The sequence below is a fragment of the Chanodichthys erythropterus genome, chromosome 11 (genome assembly GCF_024489055.1).
Source record: "Chanodichthys erythropterus isolate Z2021 chromosome 11, ASM2448905v1, whole genome shotgun sequence".
Lineage (NCBI taxonomy): Eukaryota > Metazoa > Chordata > Actinopteri > Cypriniformes > Xenocyprididae > Chanodichthys > Chanodichthys erythropterus.
This window is the reverse complement of record NC_090231.1, coordinates 1373264-1394463: the sequence shown is the minus strand read 5'-3', so window position 1 is coordinate 1394463 and position 21200 is coordinate 1373264. Positions and strand designations below refer to the sequence as shown.

At 36.4% G+C, this 21200-nt stretch overlaps 1 protein-coding gene across 1 annotated transcript; it reads right to left on the bottom strand.

Moving 5' to 3' along the window:
• Positions 1-544: 544 nt before the first annotated feature.
• LOC137030178 (mucin-2-like) lies at positions 545-7854 on the bottom strand. Its single transcript, XM_067400360.1, has 3 exons — positions 898-7854; positions 700-806; positions 545-608 (listed from the first exon to the last, which is right to left on the bottom strand). Exons 1-3 carry the CDS (start codon positions 7852-7854, stop codon positions 545-547), a joined length of 7128 nt encoding a protein of 2375 aa, XP_067256461.1.
• Positions 7855-21200: the final 13346 nt, after the last annotated feature.

Below are 21200 nucleotides of genomic sequence, written 5' to 3'. Positions count from 1 at the left end.
TATCATATAATTTATGGTGAAAATGATTATATATATATATATATATATATATATATATATATATATATATATATATATATATATATATATATATAAACATTTCTCTGGTGATTACTTAATGTTTATTGCATTATTTTAGTGTCATGTGTGTTACTCTTATGGTGTTTTGTATGACCATGTGCACAATATATATGTTTTATTTTACAACATGGATTATAGTTCTGAAAAAGAGTGATGCTTGATCACATGCTTGAGCCTTTAAAAGTAAAATGCAGCTTGTGATTTGCTTGTGAATACCAGTACCTGAGTTTGCAGATGGTTGGTAACCAGCAAAGGCTTTGTTGTAGATGTTCCATGTAAAGTTGATGTTATGAAACCAGTTACAGGTGTTTGTGAGTGTTCTTGGATGGTGAGTTTAGTTGTAGGAGTAGTTGTGTTTGTTTGTTCAGTACTAGATGTAGGTTGTGTTGCTGTTGCTGTAAGAGGGGCTGTAGTTGTAACTGTATAATCTGTTGTAGATGTTGAAGGAGTTGTGGCCGTTGGTTCAGTTGTAGATGTAGGTTGTGTTGCTGTTGCTGTAAGAGGGGCTGTAGTTGTATCTGTATGTTCTGTTGTAGATGTTGAATGAGTTGTGGCCGTTCGTTCAGTTGTAAATGTAGGTTGTGTTGTTGTTGCTGTAAGAGGGGCTGTAGTTGTAACTGTATCATCTGTTGTAGATGTTGAATGAGTTGTGGCCGTTGGTTCAGTTGTAGATGTAGGTTGTGTTGTTGTTGCTGTAAGAGGGGCTGTTGTTGTATCTGTATGTTCTGTTGTAGATGTTGAATGAGTTGTGGCCGTTCGTTCAGTTGTAAATGTAGGTTGTGTTGTTGTTGCTGTAAGAGGGGCTGTAGTTGTAACTGTATCATCTGTTGTAGATGTTGAATGAGTTGTGGCCGTTGGTTCAGTTGTAGATGTAGGTTGTGTTGTTGTTGCTGTAAGAGGGGCTGTAGTTGTAACTGTATGATCTGTTGTAGATGTTGAATGAGTTGTGGCTGTTGGTTCAGTTGTAGATGTAAGTTGTGTTGTTGTTGCTGTAAGAGGGGCTGTTGTTGTAACTGTATGATCTGTTGTAGATGTTGAATAAGTTGTGGCTGTTGGTTCAGTTGTAGATGTAAGTTGTGTTGTTGTTGCTGTAAGAGGGGCTGTAGTTGTATCTGTATGTTCTGTTGTAGATGTTGAAGGAGTTGTGGCCGTTGATTCAGTTGTAGATGTAGGTTGTGTTGTTGTTGCTGTAAGAGGGGCTGTTGTTGTATCTGTATGTTCTGTTGTAGATGTTGAATGAGTTGTGGCCGTTCGTTCAGTTGTAAATGTAGGTTGTGTTGTTGTTGCTGTAAGAGGGGCTGTAGTTGTAACTGTATCATCTGTTGTAGATGTTGAAGGAGTTGTGGCCGTTGATTCAGTTGTAGATGTAGGTTGTGTTGTTGTTGCTGTAAGAGGGGCTGTTGTTGTATCTGTATGTTCTGTTGTAGATGTTGAATGAGTTGTGGCCGTTCGTTCAGTTGTAAATGTAGGTTGTGTTGTTGTTGCTGTAAGAGGGGCTGTAGTTGTAACTGTATGATCTGTTGTAGATGTTGAATGAGTTGTTGCCGTTGGTTCAGTTGTAGATGTAAGTTGTGTTGTTGTTGCTGTAAGAGGGGCTGTAGTTGTAACTGTATGATCTGTTGTAGATGTTGAATGAGTTGTGGCTGTTGGTTCAGTTGTAGATGTAAGTTGTGTTGTTGTTGCTGTAAGAGGGGCTGTAGTTGTATCTGTATGTTCTGTTGTAGATGTTGAAGGAGTTGTGGCCGTTGATTCAGTTGTAGATGTAGGTTGTGTTGTTGTTGCTGTAAGAGGGGCTGTTGTTGTATCTGTATGTTCTGTTGTAGATGTTGAATGAGTTGTGGCCGTTCGTTCAGTTGTAAATGTAGGTTGTGTTGTTGTTGCTGTAAGAGGGGCTGTAGTTGTAACTGTATCATCTGTTGTAGATGTTGAAGGAGTTGTGGCCGTTGATTCAGTTGTAGATGTAGGTTGTGTTGTTGTTGCTGTAAGAGGGGCTGTTGTTGTATCTGTATGTTCTGTTGTAGATGTTGAATGAGTTGTGGCCGTTCGTTCAGTTGTAAATGTAGGTTGTGTTGTTGTTGCTGTAAGAGGGGCTGTAGTTGTAACTGTATGATCTGTTGTAGATGTTGAATGAGTTGTGGCTGTTGGTTCAGTTGTAGATGTAAGTTGTGTTGTTGTTGCTGTAAGAGGGGCTGTTGTTGTAGCTGTATGTTCTGTTGTAGATGTTGAATGAATTGTGGCCGTTGATTCAGTTGTAGATGTAGGTTGTGTTGTTGTTGCTGTAAGAGGGGCTGTTGTTGTATCTGTATGTTCTGTTGTAGATGTTGAATGAGTTGTGGCCGTTCGTTCAGTTGTAAATGTAGGTTGTGTTGTTGTTGCTGTAAGAGGGGCTGTAGTTGTAACTGTATGATCTGTTGTAGATGTTGAATGAGTTGTGGCTGTTGATTCAGTTGTAGATGTAAGTTGTGTTGTTGTTGCTGTAAGAGGGGCTGTTGTTGTATCTGTATGATCTGTTGTCGATGTTGAAGGAGTTGTTGCCATTGGTTCAGTTGTAGATGTAGGTTGTGTTGTTGTTGTTGCTGTAAGAGGGGCTGTTGTTGTATCTGTATGATCTGTTGTAGATGTTGAAGGAGTTGTTGCCATTGGTTCAGTTGTAGATGTAGGTTGTGTTGTTGTTGTTGCTGTAAGAGGGGCTGTTGTTGTATCTGTATGATCTGTTGTCGATGTTGAAGGAGTTGTTGCCATTGGTTCAGTTGTAGATGTAGGTTGTGTTGTTGTTGTTGCTGTAAGAGGGGCTGTTGTTGTATCTGTATGATCTGTTGTAGATGTTGAAGGAGTTGTGGTCGTTGGTTCAGTTGTAGATGTAGGTTGTGTTATTGTTGCTGTAAGAGGGGCTGTAGTTGTAACTGTATGATCTGTTGTAGATGTTGAATGAGTTGTGGCTGTTGGTTCAGTTGTAGATGTAAGTTGTGGTGTTGTTGTTGTTATAAGAGGGGCTGTAGTTGTAACTGTATGATCCGTTGTAGATATTGAACGAGTTGTGGCTGTTGGTTCAGTTGTAGATGTAGGTTGTGTTGTTGTTGCTGTAAGAGGGGCTGTAGTTGTAACTGTATGGTCTGTTGTAGATGTTGAACGAGTTGTGGCCGTTGGTTCAGTTGTAGATGTAGGTTGTGTTGTTGTTGTTGCTGTAAGAGGGGCTGTTGTTGTATCTGTATGATCTGTTGTAGATGTTGAAAGAGTTGTGGTCGTTGGTTCAGTTGTAGATGTAGGTTGTGTTGTTGTTGCTGTAAGAGGGGCTGTAGTTGTAACTGTATGATCTGTTGTAGATGTTGAATGAGTTGTGGCTGTTGGTTCAGTTGTAGATGTAAGTTGTGTTGTTGTTGTTGCTGTAAGAGGGGCTGTAGTTGTAACTGTATGATCCGTTGTAGATATTGAACGAGTTGTGGCTGTTGGTTCAGTTGTAGATGTAGGTTGTGTTGTTGTTGCTGTAAGAGGGGCTGTAGTTGTAACTGTATGGTCTGTTGTAGATGTTGAACGAGTTGTGGCCGTTGGTTCAGTTGTAGATGTAAGTTGTGTTGTTGTTGTTGTTATAAGAGGGGCTGTAGTTGTAACTGTATGATCCGTTGTAGATATTGAACGAGTTGTGGCCGTTGGTTCAGTTGTAGATGTAGGTTGTTTTGTTGTTGCTGTAAGAGGGGCTGTAGTTGTAACTGTATGATCCGTTGTAGATATTGAACGAGTTGTGGCTGTTGGTTCAGTTGTAGATGTAGGTTGTGTTGTTGTTGCTGTAAGAGGGGCTGTAGTTGTAGCTGTATGATCTGTTGTAGATGTTGAAGGAGTTGTTGCCAGTTGTTCAGCTGTAGAAGTAAGTTGTGTTGTTGTTGTTGCTGTAAGAGGGGCTGTAGTTGTAACTGTATGATCTGTTGTAGATGTTGAACAAGTTGTGGCCGTTGGTTCAGTTGTAGATGTAGGTTGTGTTGTTGTTGCTATAAGAGGGGCTGTAGTTGTAGTTGTATGATCTGTTGTAGATGTTGAACAAGTTGTGGCCGTTGGTTCAGTTGTAGATGTAAGTTGTGTTGTTGTTGCTGTAAGAGGGGCTGTAGTTGTAACTGTATAATCTGTTGTAGATGTTGAATGAGTTGTTGCCATTGGTTCAGTTGTAGATGTAAGATGTGTTGATGTTGCTGTAAGAGGGGCTGTAGTTGTATCTGTATGTTCTGTTGTAGATGTTGAATGAGTTGTGGCCGTTCGTTCAGTTGTAAATGTAGGTTGTGTTGTTGTTGCTGTAAGAGGGGCTGTAGTTGTAACTGTATGATCTGTTGCAGATGTTGAATGAGTTGTGGCCGTTGGTTCAGTTGTAGATGTAGGTTGTGTTGTTGTTGCTGTAAGAGGGGCTGTAGTTGTAACTGTATGATCTGTTGTAGATGTTGAATAAGTTGTGGCCGTTGGTTCAGTTGTAGATGTAGGTTGTGTTGTTGTTGCTATAAGAGGGGCTGTAGTTGTAACTGTATGATCTGTTGTAGATGTTGAACGAGTTGTGGCCGTTGGTTCAGTTGTAGATGTAGGTTGTGTTGTTGTTGCTATAAGAGGGGCTGTAGTTGTAACTGTATGATCTGTTGTAGATGTTGAATGAGTTGTGGCCGTTGGTTCAGTTGTAGATGTAGGTTGTGTTGTTGTTGCTATAAGAGGGGCTGTAGTTGTAACTGTATGATCTGTTGTAGATGTTGAACGAGTTGTGGTCGTTGGTTCAGTTGTAGATGTAGGTTGTGTTGTTGTTGCTATAAGAGGGGCTGTAGTTGTAACTGTATGATCTGTTGTAGATGTTGAACGAGTTGTGGTCGTTGGTTCAGTTGTAGATGTAGGTTGTGTTGTTGTTGCTATAAGAGGGGCTGTAGTTGTAACTGTATGATCTGTTGTAGATGTTGAACGAGTTGTGGTCGTTGTTTCAGTTGTAGATGTAAGTTGTGTTGTTGCTGTAAGAGGGGCTGTAGTTGTAACTGTATGATCTGTTGTAGATGTTGAACGAGTTGTGGCCGTTGGTTCAGTTGTAGATGTAGGTTGTGTTGTTGTTGCTATAAGAGGGGCTGTAGTTGTAACTGTATGATCTGTTGTAGATGTTGAACGAGTTGTGGTCGTTGTTTCAGTTGTAGATGTAAGTTGTGTTGTTGCTGTAAGAGGGGCTGTAGTTGTAACTGTATGATCTGTTGTAGATGTTGAACGAGTTGTGGCCGTTGGTTCAGTTGTAGATGTAAGTTGTGTTGCTGATGCTGTAAGAGGGGCTGTAGTTGTATGTTCTGTTGTAGATGTTGAATGAGTTGTTGCCATTGGTTCAGTTGTAGATGTAGGTTGTGTTGTTGTTGCTATAAGAGGGGCTGTAGTTGTAGCTGTATGATCTGTTGTAGATGTTGAATGAGTTGTTGCCATTGGTTCAGTTGTAGATGTAGGTTGTGTTGTTGCTGTAAGAGGGGCTGTAGTTGTAACTGTATGATTTGTTGTAGATGTTGAATGAGTTGTGGACGTTGGTTCAGTTGTAGATGTAGGTTGTGTTGTTGCTGTAAGAGGGGCTGTAGTTGTAACTGTATGATCTGTTGTAGATGTTGAATAAGTTGTGGTCGTTGGTTCAGTTGTAGATGTAGGTTGTGTTGTTGTTGCTATAAGAGGGGCTGTAGTTGTAGCTGTATGATCTGTTGTAGATGTTGAAGGAGTTGTGGTCGTTGGTTCAGTTGTAGATGTAAGTTGTGTTGTTGTTGCTATAAGAGGGGCTGTAGTTGTAACTGTATGATCTGTTGTAGATGTTGAATGAGTTGTGGCCGTTGGTTCAGTTGTAGATGTAGGTTGTGTTGTTGTTGCTATAAGAGGGGCTGTAGTTGTAACTGTATGATCTGTTGTAGATGTTGAACGAGTTGTGGTCGTTGGTTCAGTTGTAGATGTAGGTTGTGTTGTTGTTGCTATAAGAGGGGCTGTAGTTGTAACTGTATGATCTGTTGTAGATGTTGAATGAGTTGTGGCCGTTGGTTCAGTTGTAGATGTAGGTTGTGTTGTTGTTGCTATAAGAGGGGCTGTAGTTGTAACTGTATGATCTGTTGTAGATGTTGAACGAGTTGTGGTCGTTGGTTCAGTTGTAGATGTAGGTTGTGTTGTTGTTGCTATAAGAGGGGCTGTAGTTGTAACTGTATGATCTGTTGTAGATGTTGAACGAGTTGTGGTCGTTGGTTCAGTTGTAGATGTAAGTTGTGTTATTGTTGCTGTAAGAGGGGCTGTAGTTGTAGCTGTATGATCTGTTGTAGATGTTGAACGAGTTGTGGTCGTTGTTTCAGTTGTAGATGTAAGTTGTGTTGTTGCTGTAAGAGGGGCTGTAGTTGTAACTGTATGATCTGTTGTAGATGTTGAACGAGTTGTGGCCGTTGGTTCAGTTGTAGATGTAGGTTGTGTTGTTGTTGCTATAAGAGGGGCTGTAGTTGTAACTGTATGATCTGTTGTAGATGTTGAACGAGTTGTGGTCGTTGTTTCAGTTGTAGATGTAAGTTGTGTTGTTGCTGTAAGAGGGGCTGTAGTTGTAACTGTATGATCTGTTGTAGATGTTGAACGAGTTGTGGCCGTTGGTTCAGTTGTAGATATAAGTTGTGTTGCTGATGCTGTAAGAGGGGCTGTAGTTGTATGTTCTGTTGTAGATGTTGAATGAGTTGTTGCCATTGGTTCAGTTGTAGATGTAGGTTGTGTTGTTGTTGCTATAAGAGGGGCTGTAGTTGTAGCTGTATGATCTGTTGTAGATGTTGAATGAGTTGTTGCCATTGGTTCAGTTGTAGATGTAGGTTGTGTTGTTGCTGTAAGAGGGGCTGTAGTTGTAGCTGTATGATCTGTTGTAGATGTTGAATGAGTTGTGGCCGTTGGTTCAGTTGTAGATGTAAGTTGTGTTGCTGATGCTGTAAGAGGGGCTGTAGTTGTAACTGTATGATTTGTTGTAGATGTTGAATGAGTTGTGGACGTTGGTTCAGTTGTAGATGTAGGTTGTGTTGTTGCTGTAAGAGGGGCTGTAGTTGTAACTGTATGATCTGTTGTAGATGTTGAATAAGTTGTGGTCGTTGGTTCAGTTGTAGATGTAGGTTGTGTTGTTGTTGCTATAAGAGGGGCTGTAGTTGTAGCTGTATGATCTGTTGTAGATGTTGAAGGAGTTGTGGTCGTTGGTTCAGTTGTAGATGTAGGTTGTGTTGTTGTTGCTATAAGAGGGGCTGTAGTTGTAGTTGTATGTTCTGTTTTAGATGTTGAATGAGTTGTTGCCATTGGTTCAGTTGTAGATGTAAGTTGTGTTGTTGTTGCTGTAAGAGGGGCTGTAGTTGTAACTGTATGATCTGTTGTAGATGTTGAATAAGTTGTGGTCGTTGGTTCAGTTGTAGATGTAGGTTGTGTTGTTGTTGCTATAAGAGGGGCTGTAGTTGTAGTTGTATGTTCTGTTTTAGATGTTGAATGAGTTGTTGCCATTGGTTCAGTTGTAGATGTAAGTTGTGTTGTTGTTGCTGTAAGAGGGGCTGTAGTTGTAGTTGTATGTTCTGTTGTAGATGTTGAAGGAGTTGTTGCCATTGGTTCAGTTGTAGATGTAAGTTGTGTTGTTGTTGCTGTAAGAGGGGCTGTAGTTGTAGTTGTATGTTCTGTTGTAGATGTTGAATAAGTTGTGGTCGTTGGTTCAGTTGTAGATGTAGGTTGTGTTGTTGTTGCTGTAAGAGGGGCTGTAGTTGTAGTTGTATGTTCTGTTTTAGATGTTGAATGAGTTGTTGCCATTGGTTCAGTTGTAGATGTAGGTTGTGTTGTTGTTGCTATAAGAGGGGCTGTAGTTGTAGCTGTATGATCTGTTGTAGATGTTGAAGGAGTTGTGGTCGTTGGTTCAGTTGTAGATGTAAGTTGTGTTGTTGTTGCTATAAGAGGGGCTGTAGTTGTAGTTGTATGTTCTGTTTTAGATGTTGAATGAGTTGTTGCCATTGGTTCAGTTGTAGATGTAAGTTGTGTTGTTGTTGCTGTAAGAGGGGCTGTAGTTGTAACTGTATGATTTGTTGTAGATGTTGAATAAGTTGTGACGTTGGTTCAGTTGTAGATGTAGGTTGTGTTGTTGTTGCTATAAGAGGGGCTGTAGTTGTAGCTGTATGATCTGTTGTAGATGTTGAATAAGTTGTGGACGTTGGTTCAGTTGTAGATGTAGGTTGTGTTGTTGCTGTAAGAGGGGCTGTAGTTGTAACTGTATGATCTGTTGTAGATGTTGAATAAGTTGTGGTCGTTGGTTCAGTTGTAGATGTAGGTTGTGTTGTTGTTGCTATAAGAGGGGCTGTAGTTGTAGCTGTATGATCTGTTGTAGATGTTGAAGGAGTTGTGGTCGTTGGTTCAGTTGTAGATGTAAGTTGTGTTGTTGTTGCTATAAGAGGGGCTGTAGTTGTAACTGTATGATCTGTTGTAGATGTTGAATGAGTTGTTGCCATTGGTTCAGTTGTAGATGTAAGTTGTGTTGTTGTTGCTGTAAGAGGGGCTGTAGTTGTAGATGTATGTTCTGTTGTAGATGTTGAAGGAGTTGTTGCCATTGGTTCAGTTGTAGATGTAAGTTGTGTTGTTGTTGCTGTAAGAGGGGCTGTAGTTGTAGTTGTATGTTCTGTTGTAGATGTTGAATGAGTTGTTGCCATTGGTTCAGTTGTAGATGTAAGTTGTGTTGTTGTTGCTGTAAGAGGGGCTGTAGTTGTAACTGTATGATCTGTTGTAGATGTTGAATGAGTTGTTGCCGTTGGTTCAGTTGTAGATGTAGGTTGTGTTGTTGTTGCTGTAAGAGGGGCTGTAGTTGTAACTGTATGATCTGTTGTAGATGTTGAATGAGTTGTTGCCGTTGGTTCAGTTGTAGATGTAGGTTGTGTTGTTGTTGCTGTAAGAGGGGCTGTAGTTGTAACTGTATGATCTGTTGTAGATGTTGAATGAGTTGTTGCCGTTGGTTCAGTTGTAGTTGTAGGTTGTGTTGTTGTTGCTGTAAGAGGGGCTGTAGTTGTATCTGTATGATCTGTTGTAGATGTTGAAAGAGTTGTGGTCGTTGGTTCAGTTGTAGATGTAAGTTGTGTTGTTGTTGCTGTAAGAGGGGCTGTAGTTGTAACTGTATAATCTGTTGTAGATGTTGAATGAGTTGTGGTCGTTGGTTCAGTTGTAGATGTAAGTTGTGTTGTTGTTGCTGTAAGAGGGGCTGTAGTTGTAACTGTATAATCTGTTGTAGATGTTGAATGAGTTGTTGCCATTGGTTCAGTTGTAGATGTAGGTTGTGTTGTTGTTGCTATAAGAGGGGCTGTAGTTGTAACTGTATCATCTGTTGTAGATGTTGAAGGAGTTGTGATTGTTGGTTCAGTTGTAGATGTAAGTTGTGTTGTCGTTGTTGTTGTAGGAGGGTTTGTATTTGTAACTAGAGTATTATTTTTAGGTGAATTTGTTGCAAATTGGGGTGTAACTGGAGAAAAAAATGAATTCAAGATTCCTGCAAATAAAAACATTAAATACATTAAATACTCATTTTGACACTCATGAAATCTGGCAAAGATATAAATTGAAATCTCATAGATACTGAACCCCAACAGATCTTTCAGAGGGACATCATTCTGCGTCATCACATCTCTTAGTTTGACAGAAATGCATTGATCATATCTCACCGCAGAGGAGCAAGAATCCTGCGTTACGACCCATGGAGTTCTGCATGCTCACCAAATCTGAAAAAAATGTTAACATAGTGATTGTAATCAAAATGTGACAAAACACGTCACAATTTTTTATAAGTTCAGGTGCTGGCATCTCTCTGCTTGCATTATTCTTGTCTGTAAAAGTTGAGTCACATTCTGGGTGGGAGTGCACTAAGAAAGCACTGGCCTGCTGAAAACGTACTTAATTTGCACACTTTGATGATTAGGAATTATAAAAATCTGATTTATTATTTGGTTATTTACCTCTGGCATAACTGCAAGGAAATGTACATAAATATCTTTGTTTAAAACTTAATTTAAAGTGTTAGTGAATGCACCTCTAGGACTTTCATGACTTTCAGTAACTATAATAAGCCCCAAAGTCTGGTTATTAAAGTGCGAAGTACTACTATCATGAAAGAGAAGTTGTGCTTGCCTTTTCTTCCCTATTTTGTCATATATCTGTGTGAAATAGCTTCTGGAACAAGAACAAATGTAGGGCGGGGCTTGATTTTGTCTGAATTGATTGGATGGTTTGCTATTGGTGGATCTCATGTGAGTGACAGGTTGCCCCACCCTCATCATCAGAGAAGAGAAGAGATGCTGCAAGAGGAAGATATTCTGATTCAAGATTATGAGGAACATGAGTTTAACACAATAATGATGATGTGCACCGATAAATATAATACTGCAATATTCCATTAAAAATATAAGAATGATTTCATGGTTACTGTAAACATTTTGTTTTGGCTTGAAGAAATTATGACAGAAATATATTATCTTACTGTAGGATGTACTATTCAAAGTAAAAATAACAACTACAATATTCTGTCTATTAAAACATTATTTTTAAGAAATTTAAATTGTCCATGTTTTAATCACAGCACTTTGTTTGCCAAAAAAATGAAAAAGAATTGATTTTATTCAATTTTTTTGAGTACATCTGCATTTTACTACAACCATTTTTTATAATAAATTTGCATTTAATCATACAACACAGAATCCTGACAAATTTAAATGAAAAACACAGACTTTCTGAACAGATGAAACATTTTTAACTCATTTTTATTCATTAAAATGATTAGACGTGTTTTATTTTTAAAATATAATTAAAATTGTAAAAAATTAAAATTTTTCATATGGCCTTACAAAAATAAGCCAGCCTGTGATGTTGTTCATAGAGGATCACAGAGTGTGTACAATGTCATTAAGGTAAATATTAATAAAATAATGACTTATAGTTATAAAACACCTTTGCCACATTGACCTCCTCTACCAAGACACCATTCACACCAGTTCACCACACTTTTCCTCACACTTATGATGAAGAAAAAAGACACCAGTGGGATATTGTATAACACCTTCCCTGTCGCTAATGTAAACAACAAATAAGGCAGCGATGGCATTTTAACAATATCCATGCCAAATGATAGCATATTTTAAGCTTGAGCAGTTAGCAATCAGGAAGAGGAAATGGAGCAGATAGAATTACATTCTTAAAATTCTTCACTCACCAAAAGCAGAGGAAAACTATGAAGAGTTATTCAGCCATACTGGTGGGAGATCTGGGGCTGAAGACAGTATATTCAAGCTCCCCTCCTCACTGATCATAAGAGACGTAAAGCAGTCTTTATGTAAATGTTTTTAAACCTTTTTTTTAATTTGCAAGCACGAACACAACATTTCAGAGTCGAGATGAACCTGCTGGACGAGAATTTTCCCTTTGTGGAAACCTGCCATGCAAATAACCCTCTCAAATGTTCTCACAACTTTGCATATTAACAAAAGTGTCTGTATTATAGCGATGCAGATGCAGAGTGCGGCACGGAAGTGCAAATGAGCTTTAGTTCTGCTTAGTTCTTCTTTGTTTGTTACTTGTAACTATATGATCTAGTAAGATATTTCATTTGATTCTCTTCTATTCAGTACATGCAATATATGAGTGAAATTTTAGGTGATTCCCTTTTTGCAAATAAAAAAAAAACACAGTGAAAAACAAATGTATCACTCAAAATCAATGTAAAATTTATGAAAGGTGTAAAGTCTTAATAAATTTTGTCTTAAGTAACTTTTGTTTTTGCATCTTTTTGTAAAGATTAAGTTTACTAGTCAAATGACTAGTAATTAAAATAAGCCATACAGCTTTTTCTGCTAATATGTAAATGATGTGTAGTTGTTAATAAAAATCTTGATGATGATGATGAAAAACACAATAGTAAGAGGGTTTCTTTTTTCTATGTTCTTGTTTTGTGAGATTTTCATAATATTTTTTCTCAGCTTTGTTTGGATATGATGTGAAAATTATCTAAAAATATTATGTAAAATGTAAATTATATTATATACTCTTTGCCTGTGTTACTCTGCACATACTATATGTTATTCTGTCACTATTGTATCTTCAAATACCCGAAGTGTAAGCATATAGTGACTACTTTGTGTTTTAATTTGAACCTTTCATTTCAGTCCTTTATGCAAGGAAGAGAAGTCAATCAATCAATCAAATATGGCAGGGTGTTTCTGCGAACGAATGCAACATTCACGTGATTTCTGTCATACTCCACAGAAAACAAACAAACATTTCCTCATAGTGATGAGCTGAAAAACCTGATGGAGAGACAGATAGCAGTTTCAATAAGATCATTCACTGTGCTCCTGTGATCACTGCAGGTGTGCTCTCAGGGTTTGATTTAGGGAAATTACATTTGTATGATTATAAGATTATTTTTATTTGCAATAAAAAGACGTCCGAGGGGATTCATGGAGTCTGTTGTTGTCATTTGCTGTTCACATCCCTGTCATGTGATCAGTGTGTCAGCGAGAAACTCCATAACCTGAGGCCTTTCATGATAGCCAGGACGCTGCCAAACGTCCATCAGCACAGATCTAGCCACTTAAGAATATTTAAGTCATATGCGCTTGAATTGCTTTAAAGATTTCCATCCATTTGTAATGAGCACAGTTTTAAACAAACTAATAAACTTCATGTGATGCATAATGCCAGTCATGCATAAATGATTTAAGGTGTACTACAAATTCCTGTTTTTGTAGTTTACACTGAGATGAAAAAACTTGCACTTTAAAGCAAAACTAAGTACCTTTTTTTACCCACATAAATAGTTTTCTAAGTCCTTACGATGGTTAATTGACTTGCAATGGTGTGACGTGCACTAACCCCCTCTGGCACATCGACACCAGAAAACAGCACTTGCAAGTTTTTTGCTGCATCGACCCGACACAATCTCGCCTCATGTTCACGTTCACGCAAGAGTGACAAAATGCTTTATGGTAATTCAAAAACAATGTATATATTATGACGTTATAAGACAATTTTGAAAATTACCCACCTCCATCGAGTGTACTGTATTTGTAAAGCTACTGCGCTGGTGAGTGTTGTAGTCGTAGTCCAGAGCTGCGCTTGGAGTATTTACGACAGTGTGATTCACTGAAGGAACCTCTAGGGGGAGCTTCGCAAATCTTACTGAGTTCCGCTTTAAAACACTTTAAATGTTACGTGTTTGATGATAAAAATGGGATGTTTCATAACATTTAAGTGAGACAACTGTTTCAAGGTGTGGTGCAGGCCAAAGATGAAGCAAACAGAGCAGTTTTAGATTATTTTACTTTGGCGTTGTTATGTTTTACAAATAATTTAAAAAGATGAAATGAAGAAAATATAACCATACATAAAAGAAACAGGAGTGTCGGCCAAATAAAAGAAATAAAAAAAATAAACCAATCCTTACAGATAACCTCTAAACTAACTAACAAAAGAAAAATGTGAAAAGAAAACCGAAATACGACGCCCAAGCTAAACTATCATAATCTACAAACAAAAATACATAGGTGGTGCTTTTTTCAAAAGTTTGCATTTTCAGGCTCCCAAAATGCCGCTGTGATGTAAATGAACGGATAAATCGATACAAAGATGTCCATGAGTTGAAAACGGTGTCATGTAAACGGCCCCTGAGACGAGTTTGGTTTGTAGTAAAACTAAGAAACGTAGAACTAATAAACTCCGTTTTAAAGCGCCCCTTTTTAGTTTTTCGGATAATTCCTTTCATGCAGTGTGTTATAAAGCTGTTTGTGAATGTAGTGTAATGAGTTTTTGATCTTGGAGTCTCACTTCACATTACTTTACATAATGCCAGCCTCTGGTCTTCATTGGCTTGTAAAGTGTAAAGTAAAAAATTAAAGTGTTGTTTTGTTTTTTGTTTTTTACCTGGGATGAATGTAAACCTGTTGTAGAGACTCCAAAACAACATTAGGAACCTTTAAAATAGCACCATAGGGGCACTTAACCAGCTTTGTAGGGACATATTTATCATCAATAAATCCAATTTGTTTCAATCTCATTCATTTTAACTAACTGAATATTGCTTGTTCCACAGCTGTTCATATTTTAACCGTGTTTTAACTGAATACATTTAATTGTTTTTGCAATGAAGCGATTTATGCTGTTTTAACCCTCAGGATGTGTTCAGGTCATTTTGACCCGGAGAGGATTTTCTTCCTAGTTCTGAAAATGCTTGTTAATGTTATCACATTAGACTAAAACTTACTGACCCATTTACTCACCCAGGGTACAACTTCTTCCCCAATTTTTTGAGAATTTTTATAATTTTTCACATTCATGTAGACAAGAAACTATTTCGAGTATTACAAGCTTTGTTTTTCACAGAGATGAACTTTATCCTCAGATCAGTGAGGCCTATGTTCAGTCAGTTTCAAAAATAAATATGAAACTTGTACTAATTGAAGGAAATCAAATTGACAAAAAGATTGAATCCAATATTTGGTGATAATAAAATGAGAGATTTATAAACTTTTTTTTTATAAACAGTCATTTTTGACCGTGAACACCACAAGTGTTGTACAAAATAAAAATATTTCATAACAAACTCCCTGGTTCAACATTAAAGCACACTAGTGTGATAAACAGTGCAGATGTTTCCATATTCTGTTGAATATTGACAAATTTATCCACAAATAATGCTTCTTTCAGGTGATTCTGCTCAGATCATCAAGGCCTGATCAATCAGTTCCAAAAGTAATATGTTAAAAAGTAAATTGTTAATCTAATATTTGGTGATAATATATTTAAACAAAATCAAATAGATGCAAATGAGTTTATTATCATATGAGAATATACGTGTAGAAATCATGTTTGATTGACAAGTATGCATTACATTCAGTTTACTGGATTGTTTATGTTAAAACTGTGTCATACGAATGCATGGGAATTGAATATGCCATTCAAACACATAAATCTTTTGTTTTGTTTTTATTAGGAGTGCAAAACACAACAACAAAACACAAAAAAACAACAATAAAACAGCAGTGATAGTAACAGCAACGAAAAGTAAGCAGAAATGACAAATGGGTAATAGTAGAAGTGTAAATAGTAATAGCATGTATAATAATAATGATAATAATATTTTGTGATGACGGCAACAGTAATAATAACAATAATGACACTAAAGGTGGTGATAAGTTGTGTTGACGGCAATAGTAATATCAATAATAATAATAGATAACACTGATAATAATGACAATAATAACAGTAGTGGTACTAATACTAAGGATGGTGATGATAATATTTTGTGTTGACATTGGTGCATTAAAATCATGCGTGGTATATATATTATTCATTTAATTATTAAAGATATACATTATACTATTACCATCTTATATTAAGAAAAACATCATCACGCACCGCCAAGCTTTGTTTTTCTGACTACTGAAGAATGTTTCACGGTTTTGAAAAACAAACAAACAAACAACAACAAAAAAAAAAAAAACACTTTTTAAAAACATCTATCATCCACAGAAGAAAGAAGGTGATACAAGTTTTGAAAGACGTGTGATGACAGAATGATCATTTTTGGGGTGGACTGTCCCTTTAAGACCGGTTTGATGTTTAGATGAAACCATTTTCACTTAGAAGTGGATAGTACATTTCACAAAGAGTTACAAAGAAACAGTGAATTAAACATGAAGTGGAGCGAGAAGTAATGTTAATCGCATGCATGGCATTCTTTATGACACAGTAATGACAGCTGACATCTCAAACACTTTGCCTGAAGGAATTATGGGAGTAAACGATAAATCTTCAATGTCATTGCTAAAAGTGGTTTTTACAGCGATGCCATAGATTAGAAGAGTCATTTTTGGTTTCCCAAACAACCTTTCAGTGATCGGTTCTTAAAATAACCATCTTTTTCTTCATCTGTAGAATATTTTATATATTTATATTTATATTTATAATAATCGTTCATGATGGAACTAGATGAACCACTTCACTGCGCTGAAGTATGTCTCATTGTTTGATGTTAAGTGCTTGTCTTTTGCGTGTTAGTGTGTGTAGGTGGACAAGCATGTTGCGGGTTGGTGTGGCTCATGTTTATGTGCTCTATGACTGATACATTTCAAACAAAAGTTGTTCCTGATGCACTTAAATTCTAGAGACAACTTTCATTCTTTGAGGCTTGACGTTTGACGTCATTGATGCTTTCAGTGCAAAAAAAATTACAATTACAAAAACAAAAGATGTGAAAATAGAAGCAAGCATTTTTTGTGTGTTCTATTTTGTCTAGTGTTTTTAGGTAGGTTTGGTTGACAATGTGCGTCAGTATATTTTCTCCTTTTTGTCTGTTTTTTGAAGTTTAAAATAAAACAGAGATTACTGATTCACTAGAAAATACCATTTCAGGCTTTCTTCTTCAAAATCTGACTCTTAATTCAACGTGTTACTTGTCATTTCATTGTAATTATTTGTAAAGTTTACTAGCAACTTCTGAGTGAATTTTAATTGACCAGTTTTGTTTTTGTTTTTTTTTTCATTGTACTTGATAGTCTTAAAATTTAGTGACGATGTTACCACACTGTAAAAAAGAATGGTTGGTTTAACTTAAAAAAGTAAGTTACCTGGTTGCCTTAAAATTTTGAGTTCATTGAAATTGTTTGAGTTAATACAACGAAGGCGATTTGGTTTAATCAACAGAAACTCAAAATATTATGTTATCTGAACCACTTTAATTATTGATATAATGAATTAATCGAGGATTTAAGTAACAAACACGGATATCCGTGCAAATCCTGTTATTACAATAATGTCTCAATTCATGTTAGTTAATGCATGAACTATTATGAATTACACTCTAAAAAAATGCTGGGTTAAAAACAACCCAAGTTGGGTTGAAAATGGGCAAACCCAGCGGTTGGGTTAAATGTTTGACCAATCTGCTGGACAGTTTTATTTAACCAAACTATTGTTAAAACGACCCATTTGCTGTGTTTGAAAAAATACAACTTCACTGTACGTTCATGTCAGCTCAGGTCTATTAAACAACAAATACAACTTCAGATTTTTATAATGTATTCATAAATATTGCAACATGAACTAATATTAATACAAGCTTTAGAGATATTACATAATATTAATGTTAACCAATAAATCCTTATTGTGAATTCTCCAGTAAATCACACAATTTCACAAACTCTTCTTGATATTCGCACTTGACATTATACATGTATTTATTTATTGGATCTCAGCAAGGAAATCCACAGATAAAATGCTGCAGATTCCTCCTCAGCACTCCCTGCTCTGCTATTGGACGGCACGGTTCATGTTGTCAGCGCATGCTGAGTGTGTGTTTGGCGTGGGAAGTGTGTGCATGCACACATGTGCGGGATGGGTGTGTTCAGAGATGTGTGGCTGTTTGGGCTTCTCTTTTCTCAGGGCTGATGCTAAAAATAAAGTGTATCCTTGATCAGCAATGTTACACCCAAGGCTTGTGAATAACTTCCGCCTCTTTGAGCTGCAGGTTATCAGAGTTTCTCAAGATTGAGTCGAGTGAGTGGGTGACTTGAGATCTAGATTACAGTGAATCGTATCAGCATTCGACGGGCGTTATCGTCTTTTATTTTGCTAACTACGCCCTTAATACAAATAAGTTCTTTTTTGGGCATCGATGGTTCTATGAGAACAGAGTTTTCCATTGCACTAATGGCTCTTTAGATTATTAAAATGTTCTTTTCGCTAAGAAAAACTACAGAAATGTTGGGACGTTTTTTTATAAAATGAATAAAATGAAAACTAAAAGAGACTCTGCCTCTCTAAGAAGACATCCCTTTTATAGCTAATCACGTTACAGACCTGATATCAATTACCTTAATTAGTTGCTAGATGTTCTCCCAGCTGAATCTTTTCAAAATGTCTTCCTTTTTCAGCCATTTGTTGCCCCCGTGCCAACTTTTTTGAGACCTGTAGCATGCATCAAATTTGAAATGAGCTCATTTAGTGGATAAAAGTGTAAAATTACTCAGTTTAAACATTCGTTATGTTATCTATGTTCTATTGTGAATAAAATATTGGCTCATGTGATATAAAAAAAAGTCTTTTAGTTTTCATTTTATTTAAATTTAAAATATGTCAACATTTCCAGAATTTGGGTTGCTGGTTGTGAACCTTTATTTCTAAGAGAGATGATGTAAAAAACATCACTGTATGATGGAAAGTCACACTTGTAGGTTTGGAATATACTGAGACCTTATTGAAATAAAGTCTCTAGAGCACCTCTTGAGGTCAGGGGAGTGAGGTTTACACACACAGGTCTCACACTCACTCCCTGAAACCTCACTCCCATCCGGGTCACGGCACCAATGTACCCCTCCTGTTCAAACCACCCGCTCTAAGCGCGACTCGAACCTAACTCCCATGCCGCTGGACCGGGGATCAAGAGTGAGTGTTTTGAACAGGAGTGTTGCAATAATATAAAAATTAAAAAGAAAATTTAGCTGTAGTTATGTGTGACTAATCAAATACTTGTTATTTTAGTATCACTGAAATACTATTATAGTTTTTAAGTTGTCGAATTTGTTTTAATTTCAGTAAAAGTCTTGAAAAAAATGTCATTTCTATTCATTTTTGCTCAATAAATGTCTATTTTTATTTCAGTTTTAGTTATTTTAGTGTGTCAAGTTAAAGTAAATGAAAATGAGAAATAAAATAAGGTTTTATTTGATTTCAATTTTTTTAAATAATGATTTTATGGTTGTAGTTTGTACAGATGATCAGATTCTCTTCTCCCATTGAAGCTCAAGATGCTTTTTGTAGACAAACAAAAGGAAGACAAAGGAAACAATCTCAAAGTCATTTTTCTGATAACACAATCGGCATCTTCATGCTTTGTGACTTCAGTGACGCGCTATCAATAACTGAGCTGCTTTTGATGTTCAGTCATGATCTGTGTGATGCCATAGAAATGCACTGATTTCACATCAGTGTTTCAAGTGCAGATTTATTTCCTCGTAGGAGTTCTTTGTGTATTTCACACTAATTGAATTGAAATGCATCAGTGTTTATCAGCTCACAAGCTCAGTCCCAGAATATCTGCGTTTGAGTGTGTGATTCGGTGACGTACTGAAGGCGGTCTACACATGAATTCCATATACATATTTCTGTAGATGTTTGGCCAGGTGAACAGCATTTCTGTAGAGCTCTTAAAAGTGTGTGATGAATGTGTTTGACGTCACAGATGAGGATAAATGAGACTGATAGAGGAAGTGCTGGGATTTTACTGAAATTACTTGATGAATAGGCTATTATATGTTGTTAATTCCCATGTGACAGTCTTGTGTTCATTTCAAAAGGTTATTAATTTCTTTTTGTGTCTAGGCCCTTGTTCTGTTGATTGTAAATTGAATGCCATCTTGTCATCATATTTTTGGTTTTCATATTTTTTCTAAAGTTTAAGATGTAAGACGTACAAAGAATCTGTGTAAATGTAAGAATGAATGCATTCTGGTTCATTAGAAGTCAAAGTAAAGTTAAGTAATGAATCACGGAAGCATTTTCACTTCTGATTGGGGTTATGATCGCTAACTATTAAAACATTTCTGTTAATTGGAATAACGCTGAAATAAAATGAAATATAAATATTAGATGAAAACTGAACTAAATGAATATTTGAAAAGCTACAATCACAACTTACTGAAAAAAAAAAAAAAAAAAAAAAAAAAAATATATATATATATATATATATATATATATATATATATATATATATATATATATATATAATAAATAAGTATATATAAGTACTTATCTTGAATGATTTATTTGAAGCAGGTTTATTATTGGTAACTAAAGCTAAAAATATTAAAATGTTTATGTTAATTGCATCATAGCTGAAATAAAAATATGAGAAAAAAAAAAAAAAGATCACCAAATCTGAAATGTTACCTTGACAACTGAAATGAGTAAAAGCACTAAAATGACAAACTTGAAATACAAACAAAAACTAAAATTGAACTAAAACTAAAACTGAAATGAACATAAATTAACCTAAATAGTTATATTTAAACAAAAATACATTTTAAAAATACATCTGAAAATATAAAAATAAAGGCTACTTCTAAATATTAATAATATATCTATAAATAATAGTAAAATAGGCATTTTTTGCTAGTTGTTATTGCTATATTATTGCTACTTGTTGGGCGTGTTACTCATCTTGTTTGTCTGTGAGGTTAAAATAGGCTGAGTGATGATATTGCTGAGCCTCTGTAGCTGACGTCATGGTCACGTGTTCACATTCAGACCGCAGTGGAGCAGCGCCCTCTACTGGCACAACACTGATCCACACTTTCAGAAGATAGCTTTTCTCTTATGAATATGAGCTACATTTTTGTTTCTAACTTTCTTTCTTTTAGTGCTTCTAGATTTTTGTAGTCAGAATGACAGAAATGTAAATAACTGATACTGAAAAACAGCTGGTTTAGGATTTACTTCAAATTAATGTTCACACGGAAATGACAGAGAAACAGCAAGTGACACATTGAATCAAACATGAATTTTTGATGTAGAAAGACTGAAAAAGTATTTTCTTGTAAAACAATTTACATTTACATTTTTACAGTGTATGCGCCCTTGTATACTATTGTAAATCATTCTTGGCAATAAAGATATGATCCTGGCTTCTGCTCAGATTCTTTGCAGCATGTTTCAAACACAGTTTATGATTTTTGATATTGTGTCTCTTCAAATGTCTCAGAATCAAATGCAAAACACTGTAGATTAAACTAAGGATGACTGGTGCTAAACAGTTTCTGTATACTTTGACTAGCAGGTTGGAATGTGGGTTAGTTTGTACTAAACAGAGCAAACGTGTGGGTGTGGAATAATGCTGCTGTGTTGCAACTGAAGAGAAACAGACACTGTGACATAGTGGAAATTCCTCCCTCTTGTTTCTCTTGACAGAAGTCGATGAATTGGCACTTAGCAGACACCTGTCTTTTCAAAGTAAGATAAGGTGCAAAAACAACAGCGTTTGCAGCAACACGTTCACCGTGACAGAACAGGTTCCAGATCTCAGTGACTCAACTCTTTTGTTTCTAAGACAAAAGTAATAGGTAAGAGCAGGACAAGTTGTC